Here is a 19,180-nt window from a genome sequence, read left to right on the forward strand (position 1 = left end):
TCAGATGAAAAATAAATAAACAAATAAAATTTTCTTCCCATCCCAGAAATAAGAATTTAAAAATTAATTTAAAATTCCTATCGGAATTTAAAATTAATTTTTAAACTTTTTAATTAATGTGCAAGTTACGTAAACGATTAACAGCAAACCCACCGATTTTTTCAATTATTGAAACTGTTTAAGGTTCAAACGCAACACTTTTAACTTATTTCGTTTAAATCAGCACTGCTCAAACCATGAAGATAAATCCCTAATCAGCTTGAGTAGAGCATTCGTTTTCCTTGCTGTAACATCCAGAACCATCACCTTTCACCGCTACGGTGATTGGGTAATATCTTAAAGTGTTATTTGTGTTTTTCCGTACTCTTGAATAATTCTGGTGGCGCCTGGGCGCTACGTTATTGTCTGATTATGATGTATGCAGATTCACGTGATAAATGAAAAGAGTTCTGTGGTATCCGAACTCCTTTTAAGGTCATCTACAGAGCCTCCTGAAAGAGTGGACTGGAATCTGAGGGTAATCGATCTCAATACCCCCTTCAAATAAGAGTAATGACGAACGGGGTTACACCAGAATGACGATTTGTCGTTACGTTTTGAAAAATGTCGTCGCAGTATTGAAATTTTAACTACACTTTGATGAGCAGATGTTAGCAGCTAAATGTAAGAAAGTTGAACCTTTGGAAATCGTATTTGTGCTGTTTGTGCTGTTTATACTTGTGGCGCAGACTAAGCCAAAGACCGAGTGTGACAGATGCGTGGCATCCCGCTCCTATAATTGGGGACGGAAATAAAGTTCAAAGCTAGAAGTTATTAAAATATACTAATATATACTAATATTTAATGTTTTAATATAATTAATGTAATAATACATTTAGTGCTCCTAAAAGTAGGATTCCTAATATTTAGGGATTCACAAATTTTAAAATGAGCCATTGATAATGATTAATCTAAAGAAGTTCGCACTTTAAAATTAAAAAAAAAAAAAAACAGTTATCCCATAAATCAGTAGTATTCCATGGTATTAATACTGGAATATGAAAGATATTTTCAAAAAGTAAGTTGAAACGAAATGTTATTTTATTCAAAAATTATAAATTACATCTCTGGTGCGCAGGAGTGTGGTTTTGATTATTTTGTCAAATACTTTTTCCAAGTAATCACCAATTTCCTGAAATCAAATGAAGATATTCCATGTAAGACATTTGTATCATGAATGGATGCAAATGTCTTGTGAATCGTTGTGAGAAAAGGGAAGAAAAGAGAAAAGAAGAATTCAGCAAGAAACTTACGTGGAGTGAGAATGCAAATCTAAAGCAGAAATCGGAGACGAAAATATCTGTGCTCAGTTCTGGTTATTAAGGACAAATTTTAAGATTTAGGATATTAATGGGATATTTATCTTGTCTTTAATCTTAAATTATCCTAAATATGATCTTAAATATAACCATATTATTTCATATTCCATATTATTATAGGGGATTTTTTCATATTTTCCGCCAATAAAAAATGAAATATAACTAAATGGTAGTAGAGTTATTCCCTTTTTATTTGGCAACTAATTTCAGGTAAGATTTCAGAAGAGGCCAAGAAAAAGTCGAGAAGGAAAAACTACACAACGTGGGTTCAGACGAAACAGACGTTCTGAGGATGAGATTTCCATTTTAAGACAGATAGTTGAAAAATCCCGTATTTAAGTTTTGTAGATCTAGTAAAAGCATACAACGTAGTGCCAAGAGAAAAGCTATTCAGAATGCTACAGTTATATAGTGTAAATGGGGCATCGTAGAAAGCAATACGTTTTGTCTCTATTTGAACTATAAGTCAGCAGTTAGAACTCTCCCTCCTCTTTTTTCATCACTTATGCGAACCATATGATGAAAGAGGGTAGCATTAAACCTATATCAGAATCGATTATATCTAAAAGCTCTTTGCTTTGTGCACATGATGTTGTATCCCTAAATACATCCCGTGCTCCTAAATACTCCACGATTATTATAACAGCTGTATCAAGTGTGTCATGAAAATTAGCGTTAACAATAAAAAAAAAAACCTATGATAATAAGCAGGAACATGGACAACTGCATCCTCAACAGAAAATCTCTAGAAAAAAGTGAAATATGTTTGTGATGATCGCAAATTAAATTTGGAGACAGACAATAGAATAAGCAAAACTAGTATGGTGGAGAGCCAAGTTGAATAAGTTTATTTGATATAAGAGAGCAATTAGCCAAAATACTAAACTAGCAATATATACTTTTTTTCCATTTAGTTACATAGTAAATTATAGAGTACTTGCCAAGAATTTATATTCTTATTTAATCTTTTACCAAGTGTAAGCAAACAAAGTATACCCGTGAGGTATCGTAACGATTCGGTTACTTGTATACAGAGGTTGTCGACGTCATATCAAATGTCTTAGTATCCCATAATGCAAAGCACACACCCCCGTTAGGACCTGTATATTGCTATGAAGAAACTACTACTGTAGTGAAGATACTTCACGCACAAACATTTTTGCTTACACTAGGGTAAAGGATTAACAAAAATATAATTGCTTGGCAAGTTTAATTTAGCAGCATGCAGGAAAGTGCAAGTCGAAACCAATTTTAACTTATCAACCTAAGCGTTGAGTTTGGTAGAATCACATTAAAAATGAATATTAGGAAAGAACTTGACATTGGTAGCATTTAAGAATGTGTGAACAGAGCTAATCTAAAATGGTATGGCTATTTAAATAGAATAGGTGAAGAAAGATTAGCAAAACAGGTATTTGCTGCTAAGATGGCAGGAAAGAGACCGACCCAGAGGAAGACCAAGGTCTAGGTAGACTGATTCAGTCAGAACTGCTTAGAAAGTAAGGAACATAAGATCTGCCAATACCGGATAGCTGACAAGTAATAGATTAATTTGGAGGAAAATTGTTCATAGGAGATTAATTGTAAGATAAACCTAATCATGTAGTGCTGTTCTAGCGTCCTGTACACCCCTTGTGGATATAATCAGGAAATTGGTGATGAGGATAAAATAATCAATTTTTAAAATAGAGTACCGACAATATATTTCATATTTCGAATTCTTGGTCACCTATGGGTCATGTATCTTGGGGCTGCAACCTTTAATTTACCAATATAATTAAAATAACGAATAGTTCCACTCATAAGGAAAAAAAAACTGGACACCTTTATGAAAGAAATTAATTATTTGTTCTTAAATAAACTTCATCCTTGAAATTTATGTACTTGATCATCGAATTCAGTTTGGTTAACTAAACGAATGGTTTAGCTTTCGGAAAACATTGTGAAGCCCTCAAGGGCTTCCCAATCTGACTTAAAACAAATCTGCCTTACATTCCAATATTCTTCATTGGAATTCAATCATTCCAATGAGGAATATAAAAAGATCATTGTTCAATATTACCGTTCTCAGACTATGGAGAGAGAGAGACACACACAAACATACATTATACGATCGAAATGGCAATGGGTAGGTCATATTGCAAGCAGTAACACTCAAAAATGGACAAAGTTGATATCAGAATGTATCCCAGGACGGAAAAAGAGCTACAGGAAGACCAAAGAGACAGAATGACAGATAGAACTCAAGATAGGACTGAATGAAGGAGTTTTGGGAGGTTTTCGTCCAGCAGTGAACAGAAAATGGCTGCTCCTGATGATGAACTAAACAAAAATTTTATTCCGAAAATTCGAATCTTCCGATCTTTTTATATTCCCATGATTTCTCAAATGCAGTATTTGTCTTAGAGTATGATTCTAACAACCACTATATAGCAAGAATCAAGTTTAATCTTCTCGAAGTTTTTTTTCTAGAATTTTTCTTAGCGGCTTCTCAGCTGTGCTTGCATAAATCTAATCTGAAACTCCGCAGGAAAATATTTTTGGAATTTTCCCATTTAATTTTATTTCCAGATGATTGGAATAGAGCTCTATAAGCTCTGTTTTCTCTCTCTCTCTCTCTCTCTCTCTAACACTGCTTCCCCATGACAAAGTCCAGGCGAACACTACTGTGCGGAATCACAGCAGCATCACTGTGATGACTTCGGACCCTATACCTGGCTGTTTTGTTGATTTATTTTATTGTTTGTTGATTTATTTTTGTTTCTCATGATGGCAATACGGCTCAAAAGGATTTGACTGTTTCAGAAGCCCTTATTGAATCTTAGACTATTGTGAACGTTCCCGGGCGCAAACAGACTTCCAGTAATGTTTTCAGCAAGGACGGAAGCAATAGAGTGTATTATAATCACCAGAGAACTACTTCAAAGAGAACAATAATAACTTTTAATTAAGTTAACTTTTTTTTGTTCTTCATGCAGTCAGAGAACTTTTGACTCGAGAACATTTCGTAAGCATATTTCAAGTCACATGACACCAACAAATTAAATCCGCATTGTTATTCCTCAACCCTAATGTCGTTAAGAAAATTATAAGGCAATTCACCTTTTAAGTATTATTTTAACGGATTTATTTTCATAGCAAATTAAAGAGTTTCGCAATCAACAGTACATAAGCCTTTTTTTTTTTTTTTGAAATTTTGTGTTGTTATAAATCTCTCCACAGAGCATCTATAAGATTCCCTGTGGGGAGACTTATATTAGACTTAATATATTGTTGTCCTCCTGGCGTTAGTTGCTTCTTCGGCCTTAATTTCAACCAACAGGACTTGACATTTGTCTGCTGGTTGTTGGAAATGGCTGTGTTTTCGAATTCCATGAGTGGTGCTAGGAACCATAGTATGGACTTTTCACCAGAAGGTGAGTTTAGCCAGTCTTATATGTAAATAACAGGATTTTGCTACTGGAAGTTTTTTTCCCTTGGCACTAGCCTCAACGCCTTTATTGCTTCAGCCACAATTAAAACTAAAAGTACATACACTGAGTTAGTTTTGCATTATGAACACCCCTCCCCACCCACGATTTACACATTTGACGCGATAACGAAATACCACGTGATATCAACGTCCATGCGGCTACTATAAATGGGCACACCAATCCTCTGTACTTAATCAGTAAACGCTTGCCAGTAATGCGGAAACGTGGCAACGTAAGCCAATTTGACTGCGGGCAGATAGTTGAGGCCTAGACGGTAGGTGCCAGCATTTCGGAGACAGCCGCACTTGTTGGTTGCTACTGTACCAGGGGTGTACTTAACCATGACCAGACATCCAGCAAAAGGGGTCACATTGGTCAGCCCCGCGTGGTTGATCCTAGAGGCGAACATCAGGTGTCACGACTGGTATCTCAGCAACGACGTGCAACAGTCACACAGCTCACCCACCAGTACAACAGCGGGGGAAGGGGGGGGATTGACCCATTTCACACGTACCATGTGCCGTACCTTGCTTTGACGGTGGCTCCACAGCCGAAGACCAACAAGGGTATCCATGATGACGGCCAGGCATTGCAATCAACACCAAACAGGGCCAAGGAACGTCGGTCATGAGCCCTCGACAGATGGAAGACGGTCCTCTGGGGGTGATGAATCCCATTTCCTGCTGCACCATGTTGATCGCTGGGTTCGCATTTGGCATAAACAGCATTGAGCCCTATGCCCTGGTTGCACAGTTGGGGTTCAACAGGCTCACGGAGGTGGTGTTATGGTCTGGGGAGCTTTTTCGTGGCACGCACTAAGTGTGTTGGTTATTATCTCACAAACACTGAATGGTGAACGCTACAGGTATATGTTAGCGGACCATCTCCATCCATATCTGCAGGAGGTCTACCCCGACCACACTGCTATCTTTGAACAGGACGCACCTTATCATCTGGCTCGTGCAACTACTGAGTGGTTGGAGGAACACGACAACGAATTCTCCACATTGCCTTGGTTCCCAAACTCCTCTGACTCTAACCCAATTGAACATGTGTAGGATATGCTTCAATGGGGTGTGAGAACTGCTGATCATCCACGGTATGTGTGAACTGACGGAGTTGCTTGCAGCTGACATAGGTCGAGTTATTGCTCATGGAGGATGTTCAACACCTTGTGGAATCTGTTCCTCGGCGTCTGCGAACGGTGATTGCACAGAGGTGGACTAATGCGTTTTTAGGTGGGTGCTCCTAATACAAAGCGAACTCAGTGTATAAAAACGTACAAATAAATAAATAAAAATAAATAACATAAAATAAGAACATGTAAGAGAGAAATTTGGCTTAGAGGTGACGCAAGGATTGGAGATAACTGTCAATCAAAAAAGTATAAAGAAACGTTTTGCAGGTTGAATTAAGGAGATTGAACAGAAAGGACTACATACAGTAAATGACGGAATAGACGAAGGATTTGGAGAAGAATTGAAGTTCAGAGGAACAAAATACAGCTGCTGGAATAATGACAAGGACGCATGCACGCCGCGACAAAGACATGGTTTATAGAATATGCGAATTTGGTCCTTGGGTAGCAGGAACATTCAAGGGAAACAAATTAGCGTAATATTAGGTGTGTGGAATGTTCATTGTGACTAGGACAGACTGACAGAATGTAAATGGAAGAAAATTGATATTACTGGGATAGAATCCAGTGGAAGGAGAATACAAGTAACAGATAGCTGCAATGGAGATTTTTCGCAGAGCCACAAACCTGTGATTCAATGGAGAATTGAAAAATGATAATAAGAATGATTAATTTCTTAAAATTAGATTGAAAACATCAGATAATCGCCACACCTCAATCCTCCCCAAAATAATAGAGAATATTATCAACAGTCAACTTCTCCACTACTTGTGGCCTACAAATTAATCAGCTACCACAATATGAATTCTGCCAATCTAAATCCACGGCTAGTTTCTTAGCCTACATTACTCACTACTGGACACGTGCCATGAAAAGGTTGGGAGAAACATACGCCCTAGCCAGTGACAATTCTAGGGATTTCGATAGTCTTTGACATCGAGGCCTAGTTAGCAAACTACCTTCCTTCGGTTTACCACCATCCTTTGTAATTAGATAGCTTTCTCTCTGGTCGTTCAATGCTTGTCATGGTGGACGGAGCTTTTCCACCTATACATAAATTACCGACTGTCATCATCAATATCTCTATTCACAGCCCCGCCGACCATGCCATACACAATTCTGCTTCTCTTTCGACCACCCAGGTCATTCCAAATAACCTGGTCACCTTCAATACCACTATAACGCACTCCTTACCATTAGTAATACATAAATCCCCAGACAGAATCAGATTTTTCTCTGCTTGGACTAATATTTACCTCCAGCCTCTGCAGGCATGAAGACATTGATTGTTTCCTCAGCAAAAAACAGGTTTTCTTTTCCGGTCAAAATGCTATTTCACACCCACACAGCTGCTTACCCTATACATATCCCAAATCCACCCATACTGCTCACACATTTGTGATGGTGCACCTGAAACCTTCGTAAATATTCGATCCTGTTCAGAGAGAGAGCAATTCGGTTCATTGATGATCTTTCCTTCACAGATTTACTTCATCCTCTATCTCACGGACGCTATTTTAGCTTAATTCTGATTTTCAAACCATTCACTAGAGTTCTAATAAGTCTCTTTTACAAATACTTCAACAGCCAGTGAGCCAGCAAACATCATTCCTCCTCTTTCTGTTTGGTCTGTTAAAACAGCAGCTGCCAGCATTCCTTTTCAATATAGCTGCAACAGATCGAATCAGCTTCTCTTCCTCATTTATTCCACCTACATTGTATTCTGGAACCGCCTTCCTCGTAATGCGTTTCGCAACAACTACAACTTCCAGCTCTTTGAGAAAAATGTCAATAGAAATTTTCTTTCTCAGTCTTTATCTGCATCACACACACGGTGCTGATGTGCTGTAGGTTCCTGTAGCTCTCGTGTGTGGGATAAACATAAAAGAATACGGACGTTGAATTAACTTATTGGTATGCAAACATTTATTCTCCATTCCACTTTAAATTCTCTTATGCCACATATCTAAGCCTTGGTTCTTTAAGAAGTATGCCAAGGCTGTAGAAGGGAAGAACCGAGCATATTGCAATTGGCTTTCATCAAAATCTCAATCTTCCTTTTCTGTTTATATGACAGCCCGAAATAGCTGCATGGAAACTATCAGTGCATCCAAAACTGATTTTGAAAGTGGCTAAAAGCAGTAAACCTGCATCATGTCCAAATTGCAGCCATACTTTCTGGTCTCTTGCCAAAGCTATTGGCCTTAACTTTTGTGTAAATGTGTTTCCACCTCTTTTGCACTTTGATAGTTCCAGTTGTCGTCCATAGAAAAAAATAATCTCCTGACTTCTTAGTTTTTGTGCACGGACCATCTTGCTAAATGTCCTCTCAATGCTCCATTTGATCGTTCTTGTTCGAAATGAATATCAAACCGTCTCTTGGTTCTGATGACATTTCTCCGATTATAATGAAGGTTCGTGATCCAAAGCTGACTCCCTCGTCATGTGTCTTCTTCTTTTATTTTCTCCTATTTCAGTGTTATCCAAACTGCCGCCTGAAAATTAGCGTACAAGAATGGTGACAAATATTTCCAATCTAACTAACACATGATCCACATTATAGATTCTTAGAAAAATGTTATGCAAAAGTTTTATGAAACTCAAGCGATTTCCCTTGATATCTCTAAGGCATTGACTGGGTTTGGCACCAAGGCCTGTTAAGTAAGCGCCCATCATACTTCTGACTTATTCAACTAGGATGCCAGCTTTTCTGTCTGGAGGCACATTACGCGTGATGGCAGACAGATCGTTTTCTTCAAAGTATGCAGATAATGCTGATGTTCTATGAACTTTATTCTTTGACCTATTCTCTTCATTCTGAGTATCAACGATAGTCTTTTGCTTTTGCCTGCAAATTCAATAAACAGTTATGCTAATAACAATAAACTGCACTCCAATGTCTCATTTGTAGCCTTGTACTACACAAAACACCAAAACTTCTGCAATCCTTAATTCTAATTTCCAAACCATTCACCAGAGTTCTGATAAGTCTATTAATTTCAATGCTAGTCTTGTTTCATTTCTTGCAAAAAAAAAAAAAAATCATTTTCTTAATTCTTACTTTCTAGAACAACACCCAAATCTCCAAACAAGAGAGCTTTTCTCTTCTTGGGATTATTCTAACCTCAGATATCGCTCCTAGTTAAAGATGTCACTCACTCGTAATCCAAATTAGGATTTCCGTTTCGTTCATACTACTGAATAACTCAGTATGAATATATGGGGCGGTGCTCGTAATTTAAAAATGCCCGAAATGACCCATCTCTCACTAATTCACTCTCCGCTGTTTTAATAAGACATTTAGCTTTTGCTGTTTGAATTTTCTACCAATATTTCCATGGACATCAGAATTGGCATCGATAAGTCCTCCACTATTTTCTAAATCTGTTAAAACGAGTACAGCAGTTATTCCACACAACAGGAACATTTTTTTCTTCATCTTTATTTATTCCTTCTCGTTCTGTCTTTTGGAACAGTTTCCCATTTTATATATTCCGTAAAGAGTACAATCTGCAGGTCTTCAAATCCAATGTTAACCAGTATCTTCTACCTCGCTCATTCACGGTGCTAACGATAGATTGAACAAGCTCTGTTGAATGGGTTTACCATTATAAGAAATCTAAACACGAAAATTAATTTTATGAATGCGAAACGTTTCTTATCGACGATACGAAACTCAGTTGACTATTTCACGGTAAATTGGCAGAATTCTCTAAAAGGAAGTGTTCAAAGGATGTGTCTGAATCTCTAACAAGTAACAATGCCGATATGCGAAGAAATCATAAAGGAAAGCATGCATTATTTTGTGGTTTTCACAAGGAGCGGAATTTTAGGATCCACAGTAAAAATATTTTTTTCTGAACATCATAAGCTAAAATATGAATTTTTTTAATGGAGTTACCGAATTTTTAAAACTTATCACCCACAGTGCACTACTTGTGTGTGAGCGATTTATCATAAAAGGAACTGCTTTGTAATTTTTTCCCCTCCAGACTTTGAGAAGTATTTTTTTAAATCTCTTCTCTAAATACGATGTGCACCATCTCGAGACCTTAAAGTTATTCTCTAAATACGATGTGCACCATCTCGAGACTTAAAGTTATTCTCTAAATACGATGTGCACCATCTCGAGACCTTAAAGGCGATGTCATGAAGACATCATAGATTTGAGTAATCCTTTGATGTGCGCTATTTGGGACATTCCATAAAGACGTTCTGTTTCGTGCTTGCAGTTTCATCTCGATTCCAAATGAAAACGGGTAAAAGGAACGAAGATGATAATAATATAGCAGTCCTCTGCCACTTTTTGAGATTTATAAAATACCACACGGATCTTTTCTTAGGTGAAAACTGAATTTTCAAAAACCATACTAAAATATTTTTGAAATTTAAAGTTATTCTCACATTTTTTATTATTTGATATTAGAAATAATATTTTAAACCACGAAGATATATTTTTTTCACTACACACAACTTCCTATTTATGTTGTTTTTTGTTGTTGTTGGACGTATTAAGCTGGCGTATTCGCTTTCATCGTTCCAACGCTTTCATTTCTTTTTGTTGTCAATCCAGCACACACACGAAAGTTTACAGCAATTTTTCAGTAATGTGGGGGGGGGGGGTGAGCTGAAGATTAAATAATCCACGAACCAAGCCGTAGAGACAAAATATGCTAAGTTTTACTCCTAAACTTCAGAAATGTCCAGAGTTCCACCAATAAATTAGATGTTAACGTAATTTCGTACGACATATCGTATAAGAGAAGAGGTGGGAATCACAAGACCCTTTGGACAGGATCTTGTAATTAATTGGGAGTGAGAATTAACATACTTTTCCATAACAACCTCTCGCTCTTTCTCCAATGATCAGTCTGATATGAGGAATATTTGAAGTAGAAATCCTCATTTTTCTGTCGTGTGTTTTATCGTCTTTCTCTATAAGTTACTTAGACACCTCAAAGATGAAAAATGTTCAGTAAAAATAAAATAACTAAACATCGCTAGGTTTATTTACTGATAGTCTCATATGCGAAACGTCCTGTGGGTCAACTGAAGAAAGTAAAGTACACGTAATGCATCCTCTTTATACGGTTTCATCAACATAAGCAATATTTTACAAAGATGATAAGCCAAACGGCTATTTTACCGGCTAATTTGTTTTACATCTCCCTCTTAATAAAGCAATATTTTAGTTGCTTTTTGTAGCTTGATATTAAATATCCAGCTAAAAGCCTCTATATTCTGAAAACATTTTCCATCTTCACTAGAAATTAACGAGAATGTTTCTCTAAGCTCACTGTTTAGAATGCATTTGATATTCTCTGTCTCTTTTCATGGTTTCCGTCTTTTAATTAACAGTTATTTAATTTGGTTAAAGAGCTTCAAACAACTTAGAGGATTTATTTTGTTTCTTTCTGGTCTCTCTTAATAATAATAATAATAACATGATTGAGACTTACAAACTGAAAGGGTCATACAGGATTTCAGTAGATGGAATTGTTCATTTTATGAAGGGTGGAGAAAGGACGTTGTGAATGAATGCTGTCAAGAAGGGGGGGGGGGGAGGGCGAGATTTTTTTTTCTCTCATAGAGTGGTGCGTGATTGGAATGTATTGCCATTGGGAGTTGTGTGTGCAATTGGTGTGACTGAATTCAAGAACAGATATGACAACTGGCGCGCATAGTTTAGCCTCCCTCGATGAGTTTCTGACTCCCTGGAGGTCTCTTAATAATAATAATAATAATAATAATAATAATAATAATAATAATAATAATAATCAACGGAAAAATCAAAAACTATGGCCTTTAAAGGAGAAGATCCAGCAAGAACTAAAATAGTAATAGATAACAAGATCTTAGAACAGGTGAATTCATTTAACTACCTAGGATGTATGATCACATATGAAAATGAAAAAGATATAAACATAAAAATTGCAAAATATTTAAAAATAACAGGTGTAATTAACTCTATATTTAAACCAAACCTAGTTCAAAAACAAACCAGGCTAAAAGTATACAATACATTAGCCCTACCGGTCTTAATGTATGGAAGCGAAATCTGGACAATAAAACAAAAAGACAAACAAAGATTAATAACAGCTGAAATGAAGTTTATGAGTAAAACTGCAAAGTATACCCTATTTGATCACAAAAGAAACGAAGATATTATGAAAGAATTAAACCAAGAACCAGTAATAGAAAAAATTAAAAAATATAAACATAAATGGATGGAACACGTTCAAAGAATGAAAACAGAAAGATTACCAAACAAGCCTTAAAGTACAAGCCATTAGGAAAAAGAAAACCAGGACGCCCTCTTAAACGATTCAACGATGACTTCTAACAGGCCATGCTAGGCCTAAATCCTTGATACGTATGATGATGATGATGATAATAATAATAATAATTTCAGAGGATGAAATCATTTGCAGATAGTGAATAATTCAATTTAATATCCCCTAAATCGACATTCAGCTTAACTTAACATCATTATCAGCTCTTTACAGGCCTCCTTCCTCTCTTCTCTTCACTTCCTAATGACGTCCTTGTAACAAGAAAGAAACACGTAGGAGCTAATAAATTCTATTATTCGTTACACCTATCAACTCCTATTAACTACATAATACGTTTTAATTAGTGTTAACCTTTCTTTTAGTCTCTTCTCAAATGCGGTTGCAAACATCTCGTCTGGGATTCAATCTTCTGATCGAGCATTATGAGTGCAGCCACTTTTCTATCTTCATATTTAAGCATTTCAAGTCGAATGGATTCAGTAGTATTTCCAAAATTCAGGTCTTCGATGCCTTTTTTTTTGCTAAAATATACTTATGACTGCATCCTTCTGTATTTTCTACCACTTTTTACAACTCTGTCGTGGTGATCCTCAGCAAACTCGTTTCACCAAGCAAGTGCGGTTACGAGGCAAACGTCTCCTTTGTAGTTGCTCGTGTGTGTTCTTCAGCCGGTTTGTCTGTTTGCCTTTGGTATGAGTGAGTTCAGCCGTTGCCACCAGTAATCACTCTGGACATCTTTATCTTTTGCGCGACTCTTTCCTCCATTTTTACTACCTGTTGTTCCTTTCGTAACATTTTTCTTCCGTATTCCATCCCAAACTCCCTTTTGTTTATTTATTTTCACAAATAACTTTCTTAGATGCTTTTCTATTCTACTGAAATACTAGCTTGGACATTCAATATTATTTATTCTTGTCTTGACTGCTTCTTCAATACCCCCAAAACCACCACTTTCCTGTCATTGTCGATCCATCTTTTTATCAGTATTTTCTTCAGATTTTAACACTAATTTTCAGAATCTTGTTTCTTATTTTCAAACCTTTCGCTAATAACAGCTGTACAATTAAGTCTTTACGATCCTGCAAGTCAGCGTTTATTTTTCTTCTTCTTCTATCGATATTTATCCTGTTCAGACTAACGGTGATCGATACACTTTTTGCTGCCGTTTAAAAGTCTGAGTTTTATTTCCTAATATAACATTTAACTTTTTAAAAAGATCCACCTCTCCCTTGTTTTTTAATGCCAGTTTTGTGTTTTAAAATCATAAAAGAAACTCCATCTCTTCGTTTTCGACCTTAAATGAGAAGATTGCGACGCAAGTAAGCTAAAATCCAATTGCTTAATGCAGTCAGCAAAATACGATTTGTTCCTTCGGATGTGCAATAAATGGCTGCAATGAAGTGATTTGATAAGTTGGGCTTCGTATAATAATGACTGAATTTCAGCCACGTCCGTTATGTTATAAGGCAACTTATTTCGTGACCCAACTGTTTATCGAAGACCTGAAATGATCTTCAATAAAACAATTCCATAAGCAGATTTGGTCTCCAGTTCACAAAATATGCAAACCACCACCCACAGTGCTAACGTGGGTTTACAAGCTGAATCTGGGTGACTTTGAAGCAACTGCTAATAGCTTCTTCTTCTTCTTCTCTCTCTCTCTCTCTCTCTCTCTCTCTCTTCTGATAAAACTTTATTTTTACTTTGCCAAAACCACGATTCTTTCAAAACTTCCTTCTGATAGCTCCTTTAGCGGCACCAAAGGATGTTTTGATGACTAAAATTCTAATTTGATTTGATACGTCAAAAGGGAGTTTTTTCTTCTTTTCAACGAGAAAGCTTGTCAAGACCGCCAATCACGCGCGGATAGTTGATATAGGCGGAGGGAGGGAAGAATGTTCGAGTTTCATTCTTCGACACGTTTCACGAAGATGGAGATGAAACGACTCTGAACATCAGAAACTAAATAGTTTGAAAGTCCCCCACATACACACTGGCACTCATCCGGGCACTTGGGACAGAATTTCGTCCTATTTTTAAATGAAATTAAGAGATTCTACAGGGACTATTTAGAAGCAAGTGAGTCCCATCTATAAATAAGGCGAGTCTTCCCACGTCAGATGTGCTTCGTTTCCCTCCAGTCTAATAGCTCATTCGACCCCTTAAGTAGTAATTGGGGGTGCACATCATTTAACCATCGTACATTTCTGCTAATGTTTCTCTCTTTCTTTGCAGTGACCTGATCAGTCTCTCCGCCTCCGCATCACCTCCTGCAACCGGGGTGGTCGTAGCCCATCCGGACAAGTACTTGCGAGTGCAACATGAGAGACGGTAGCGTGTCGGCACCTGGCCACTAGCCAACCTTCTCCGGTGAAGACGAGGGTCTTCTTTCGAGAACGTTCGCACCACATCGAAGAGAATCCATTGTGGGCGGACACAAACATGAAAATCGAGCCGCTGGGGTTTCCGTCAACAGAGGACGAAAAGACCGAAGTTGCACATGCAGAAACGTCGGCTATCGCATTCGCCGCACCATCCGACACCGGAGACCGCGTGAAGCCATCCCACGACACTAGCGTGAAGAGTGACGGGACAAAGAAATGGGGCAGCCGTCGGCAGGAGAAGCCTCCGTACTCATACATCTCGCTCATCTTCATGGCGATCCAAAGCTCTCCCGTGAAGCGGCTGACCCTGAACGAGATCTACCAGTTCCTGCAGACCCAGTTCCCTTTCTTCAGGGGCCCGTATCAAGGGTGGAAGAACTCAGTCCGCCACAATCTGTCCCTTAACGAGTGCTTCATCAAACTGCCCAAAGGACTCGGCCGACCTGGCAAAGGCCACTACTGGACTGTCGACCCAGCGTGCGAAGTGATGTTTAATGAAGGTTCTTTCCGACGTCGACCTCGGGGATTTCGGAGGAAGTACCAAATGCCGAAGCCTTACGCCTCTTATTATGGGACTTCCCTCGTAGGTCCGCATTACGACATGGTCCCTCAGCAGAGTCCGAACGTCACCTGCGGCACCGACGTTATTCCGTCCATCCCACCGTCCGGCGCCAGTCCTGTCGCCAGTGTGCCGCCATTCTTACCTGACTCTTCAGTTCTGTTGACCTCATCCGAGCCGCCTTCGTCGGTCTCGCGTTGGAGCTATAGTTACGGCGGCCAGGTCGGGTGTGGCGATACGACCATGGCGACAGCAGGTGTGAGCAACGGACATCCCTACATCTCCGACTGTACTCCGTGCGAAGGACGTTTCGCTGCGTCACACAATGCTAACGACTACGGAGGATTTGCCTGCAATCAAGCTGCACCGCTCTACTCTCCGCCTACCTCGGCGGGAGCCAACAGCATCGACACTTCCTCGTCTGTTCAAGGATGGGCGAACTTTTGCAGTAATCAGTACTATCGTCAGCAGTCGGTCAGTCCGGCCAGCAGTCCCGGCTCCGTACCCAGCCTTTCGCCTTCCACTGGGGAAATTGGTGCGTCCTTGATCGTAAACCACCTTGACCCAACCCTGACAGGTAAGCATTTTTTTTTCTTCTATTTTTGTGTACATTCCCACTGCAATTTGATCACTTCCCTTATTGCTTTCATACCGAATTGTTGGAGGCTTCCTTCTTCTGGTAGTGGGAGTCGAACTCGCTTTCCAAATAAATTTCAGCCCCCCCCCCCCGTCCCAGGACTAGAGCAAAGGAGATCATCTCATGTCAACGAAGCCTTTAAAGAAATGCGAATACTTTTAACGGCTGTCTTCCGTAAATTTAGATTGCAAGGAATAATAACGAAGTGCTAGCAACAGAACAATAACAGCATTAACTACCAATAAGCAAAAAATGCGATGAAATAGCAAGATGGCGTATGTTATAGCAAGATGAAACCAGCAAATGATAGCAAGATAAAAGCAGTAAAAGCAACATGACGAGGTCGGAAAGCGACTTGTGGCATTCCTTAGAAAGACCGAACTCATACATTTTTCTCACTTCCAGTTGACACAGAGTACTCCTTTCCCTTAGTACTTTCAGTATTACAAGTATTTGGCTTCCTGACTATCCCCCTCATTTACTGATGCTACTAGTTTTATTAGCAAGTCATCACGCACATTTTTCCTCCTGCAACATGATCCTCGAGTGTTCAAACCAGACGCCAGCAGCCTATCTGTGACGTAAGTTCTTGATATTTTAAAATCATTGCCTGAATTTTATGAAAATCGCATCCAATTCATTCGCTAAAATTTTGTGAATTTGTAGTATTTATCAGTATAGCGGGTTAACTAAGGCTTCAAAAGACATTTCAGGCTTCTGAACTGGTGATAATAAAATTCATCTACCGCCTACAGATTTTGACAAACAATCGTGTTATAAGGGGAAGAAGGGTGAACCTCGTAACATGTGGGCGGATGAGAAGCGCCACAGGGACAGCGAAAGATAATAATGCATCAATATTGCTAACTGTAAGAATTAGAACTAAAAGTGAGCGGAAGAACGATTTGCAAGGAGTTAGCGACCCCTTCAGCGTCGATTAACAAGCGCACGTCCGAATAAGCCCGAAATGAAACTGTTCGAAAACCAGCGATCCGCAAAGCCTTCAACTCCGAAAAGCGAAAGAATGTTACTCGTTCAATGTTGGACCGACATACACAATCCGTTTGTTTCATGGAGGGTCATCTGCACGCATTTCATCTTCAATGGAAACTCCCACTAATATAAATTACTTTGATGAACTCCTGCGCGTAAAATCAAATTTTCTCGTGAAATACTCGACGCAACTCGCATTTCCGATAAAACTGTAATGTAAAAATAGAATGCGAGGGAGAACACCCAGTGGCTCCAGTGGTCCCCCCGCAAGCATGCGTGTACGTTGCCCACAACTCTCGAAGCGAATATTAACATCAAAGTGCTAAGTAAACATTAAAACAGATACTTTGGATTTGCAAATTTATTCTTTTCTGTTTCGTTAAGTAGCTTCTTCTATCATTACGACAATGAACGAAAAAGGTTCAATTATTTTTACCACTCAACAGCGCAGAATTGGAAACTTCTCATAATAGGACCTAAAATAATAGTATTCGTCATATTGCTAACTGTTTGGCTAATTCAGGCCAGGTCTGGTAAAATTGCAAAGTACCTGCAAACTTCCACTTGTTCCACGTTATAGCCACCACTGGAAATTTAGTTTTGTTCGAAAAATAGTTTTGTTTACAAAAAAATAAAATAAAATGGTCGAACTCACTAAGACGGATGTGAAGTAATGTTGTTTCCATGGCAACAGTAGGTTCTGCTTACTTGTACCAGGTTGGACGTGGGTCAGCCAACCTACCATATATTTCATCCGTAAATCAGCTGTTTTCAAAGACTCCGCATTACAGCCCCACTCGAGTCAACAAAAATGTGAATCGAGAGCTCCACCTTAGGGCAGGTGAGGGAATGACTCGACGGAGAATATAAAAGGAAACGACCTGAAATCTTGTGAATTTTCAATCCTTTGGAACTGTAAAAAATAAAATAAAACATGGAGCGTATATATGGTAAGTGTGACAAAGCTCTATCATTACAACGCAAATGAACACGAAAAAAAAAAAAATCAGCAATCTTACAGTCCACTGGCTACGAAAATGTGTGAAAACTGTTGTGGTCCATTCCGGAAACCTCTGCACACAATCTAACGCGAGCAATTGTCTCGACACACACACGCACACCACTCAGCACCTCTTCGGTGGTACACATTTCTTTCTTTTTTAGTCTTTTCTTTTATAAAAGATAGCAATATTTTTTTCTCCAAAGTGGCTCTAATTTCATTACAGTAAATATCATTTATTAAAATAGAGTTGACTTGACAGAATTGCTCTACTTAGCAAATTATCAAAGAAATGGACCTCTAGTTCGAGTTCGACTTTATTTAACATATTGCCCACATGCCAAATGAGACGAATTTTATTAACCATTCGGAACCGACGATGCGATTTGGGTGGAAAAATCTGGACTAAAATCTCATCTGAGGCGAGAACTTTTAAGGCTTTTTTTTTCAGCTTAAAGTGAATTATTCCGGATTCATACGAAGGTCGATCCCCTCCTGGAAACTGATTCTTCATCCTAAAAAAAAAAAACCACAGACAAGACAACACACCCATTCAACAGAGACATTAGACTTGCCTCATAAGCATGCTTTGACCATAATTCCAAACAAACAAATCAATTTAAGACAAATAATGTATGACAGCTATCTTACAGTAGTCCTATTAGGGGGCCAGTAAAGACTCTTACAATAAAACATTTCGTTTTCTGAAATTGAATTTCATGTAATATTCAACTAAGCTTTGTCACTACGGTCTTATAAAATGACGGAGAGAAACAAAGTCAAAATTATGGAAGAAGACCTAAGGCTATGAGAGGAGCGTATTATGTCTGGTAATTGCGCGTGTGTTCTTCTGGCCTGTTGGTCTTTCTTGCGGGATTTTCCATAATTATATGAGACCTACTAACTTACCTTCGATTGGGAAGGTAAGTTAAAATTCTAACTAATTCTTCGTGTCCTTCTTGTCGGCATGATCTTTTCAACCAAATCTTTGTGACTCCGGTAACGAAATTGTAGTATTCCGATAATATATATATATATATTAAGGATACCAAGTAATTTTATAAACTTGGGTTTTTTTTACTCCTTCTCCCAAGTAAGCAAAACAGTTAAGTTTGCGCCTGAACGTAGTTCAAGTCTAAAGGTAGTGCAAGCAACTCGTTGTAAAGGAGGTAAAGCTCTGATCACTATTCTTAGTATTTCCCATAATGTAAAACACATCTCACTAAGAGATGTATACATTATGGGTGTGGGGGTTCACTACCCAGACCGGTTTCAACCTTTTTTGAGGTCTCCTCAGTGAGTAGCTAAGAATAGTGATCAGATCTTTACCCACCTTTACAACGAG

General features: G+C 38.4%; 1 protein-coding gene across 1 annotated transcript in view; it reads left to right on the plus strand.

Annotated features, from left to right (window-relative positions):
• LOC150103642 (forkhead box protein F1-like) overlaps positions 1-19,180 on the plus strand; it is a 107,389-nt gene that overhangs the window by 17,424 nt on the left and 70,785 nt on the right. The window contains exon 2 of the mRNA XM_090397714.1: positions 14,498-15,782. Within this exon, the coding sequence (XP_090253840.1) occupies positions 14,705-15,782 (1,078 nt within the window). The 5' untranslated portion in view covers positions 14,498-14,704. The remainder of the gene's footprint in view (positions 1-14,497; positions 15,783-19,180) is intronic.

This window comes from Typopeltis vanoorti, chromosome 9 (assembly GCF_054136105.1).
Source record: "Typopeltis vanoorti isolate ZY-2024b chromosome 9, IOZ_Tvanoo_1.0, whole genome shotgun sequence".
In the NCBI taxonomy this organism is placed as follows: Eukaryota; Metazoa; Arthropoda; class Arachnida; order Uropygi; family Thelyphonidae; genus Typopeltis; species Typopeltis vanoorti.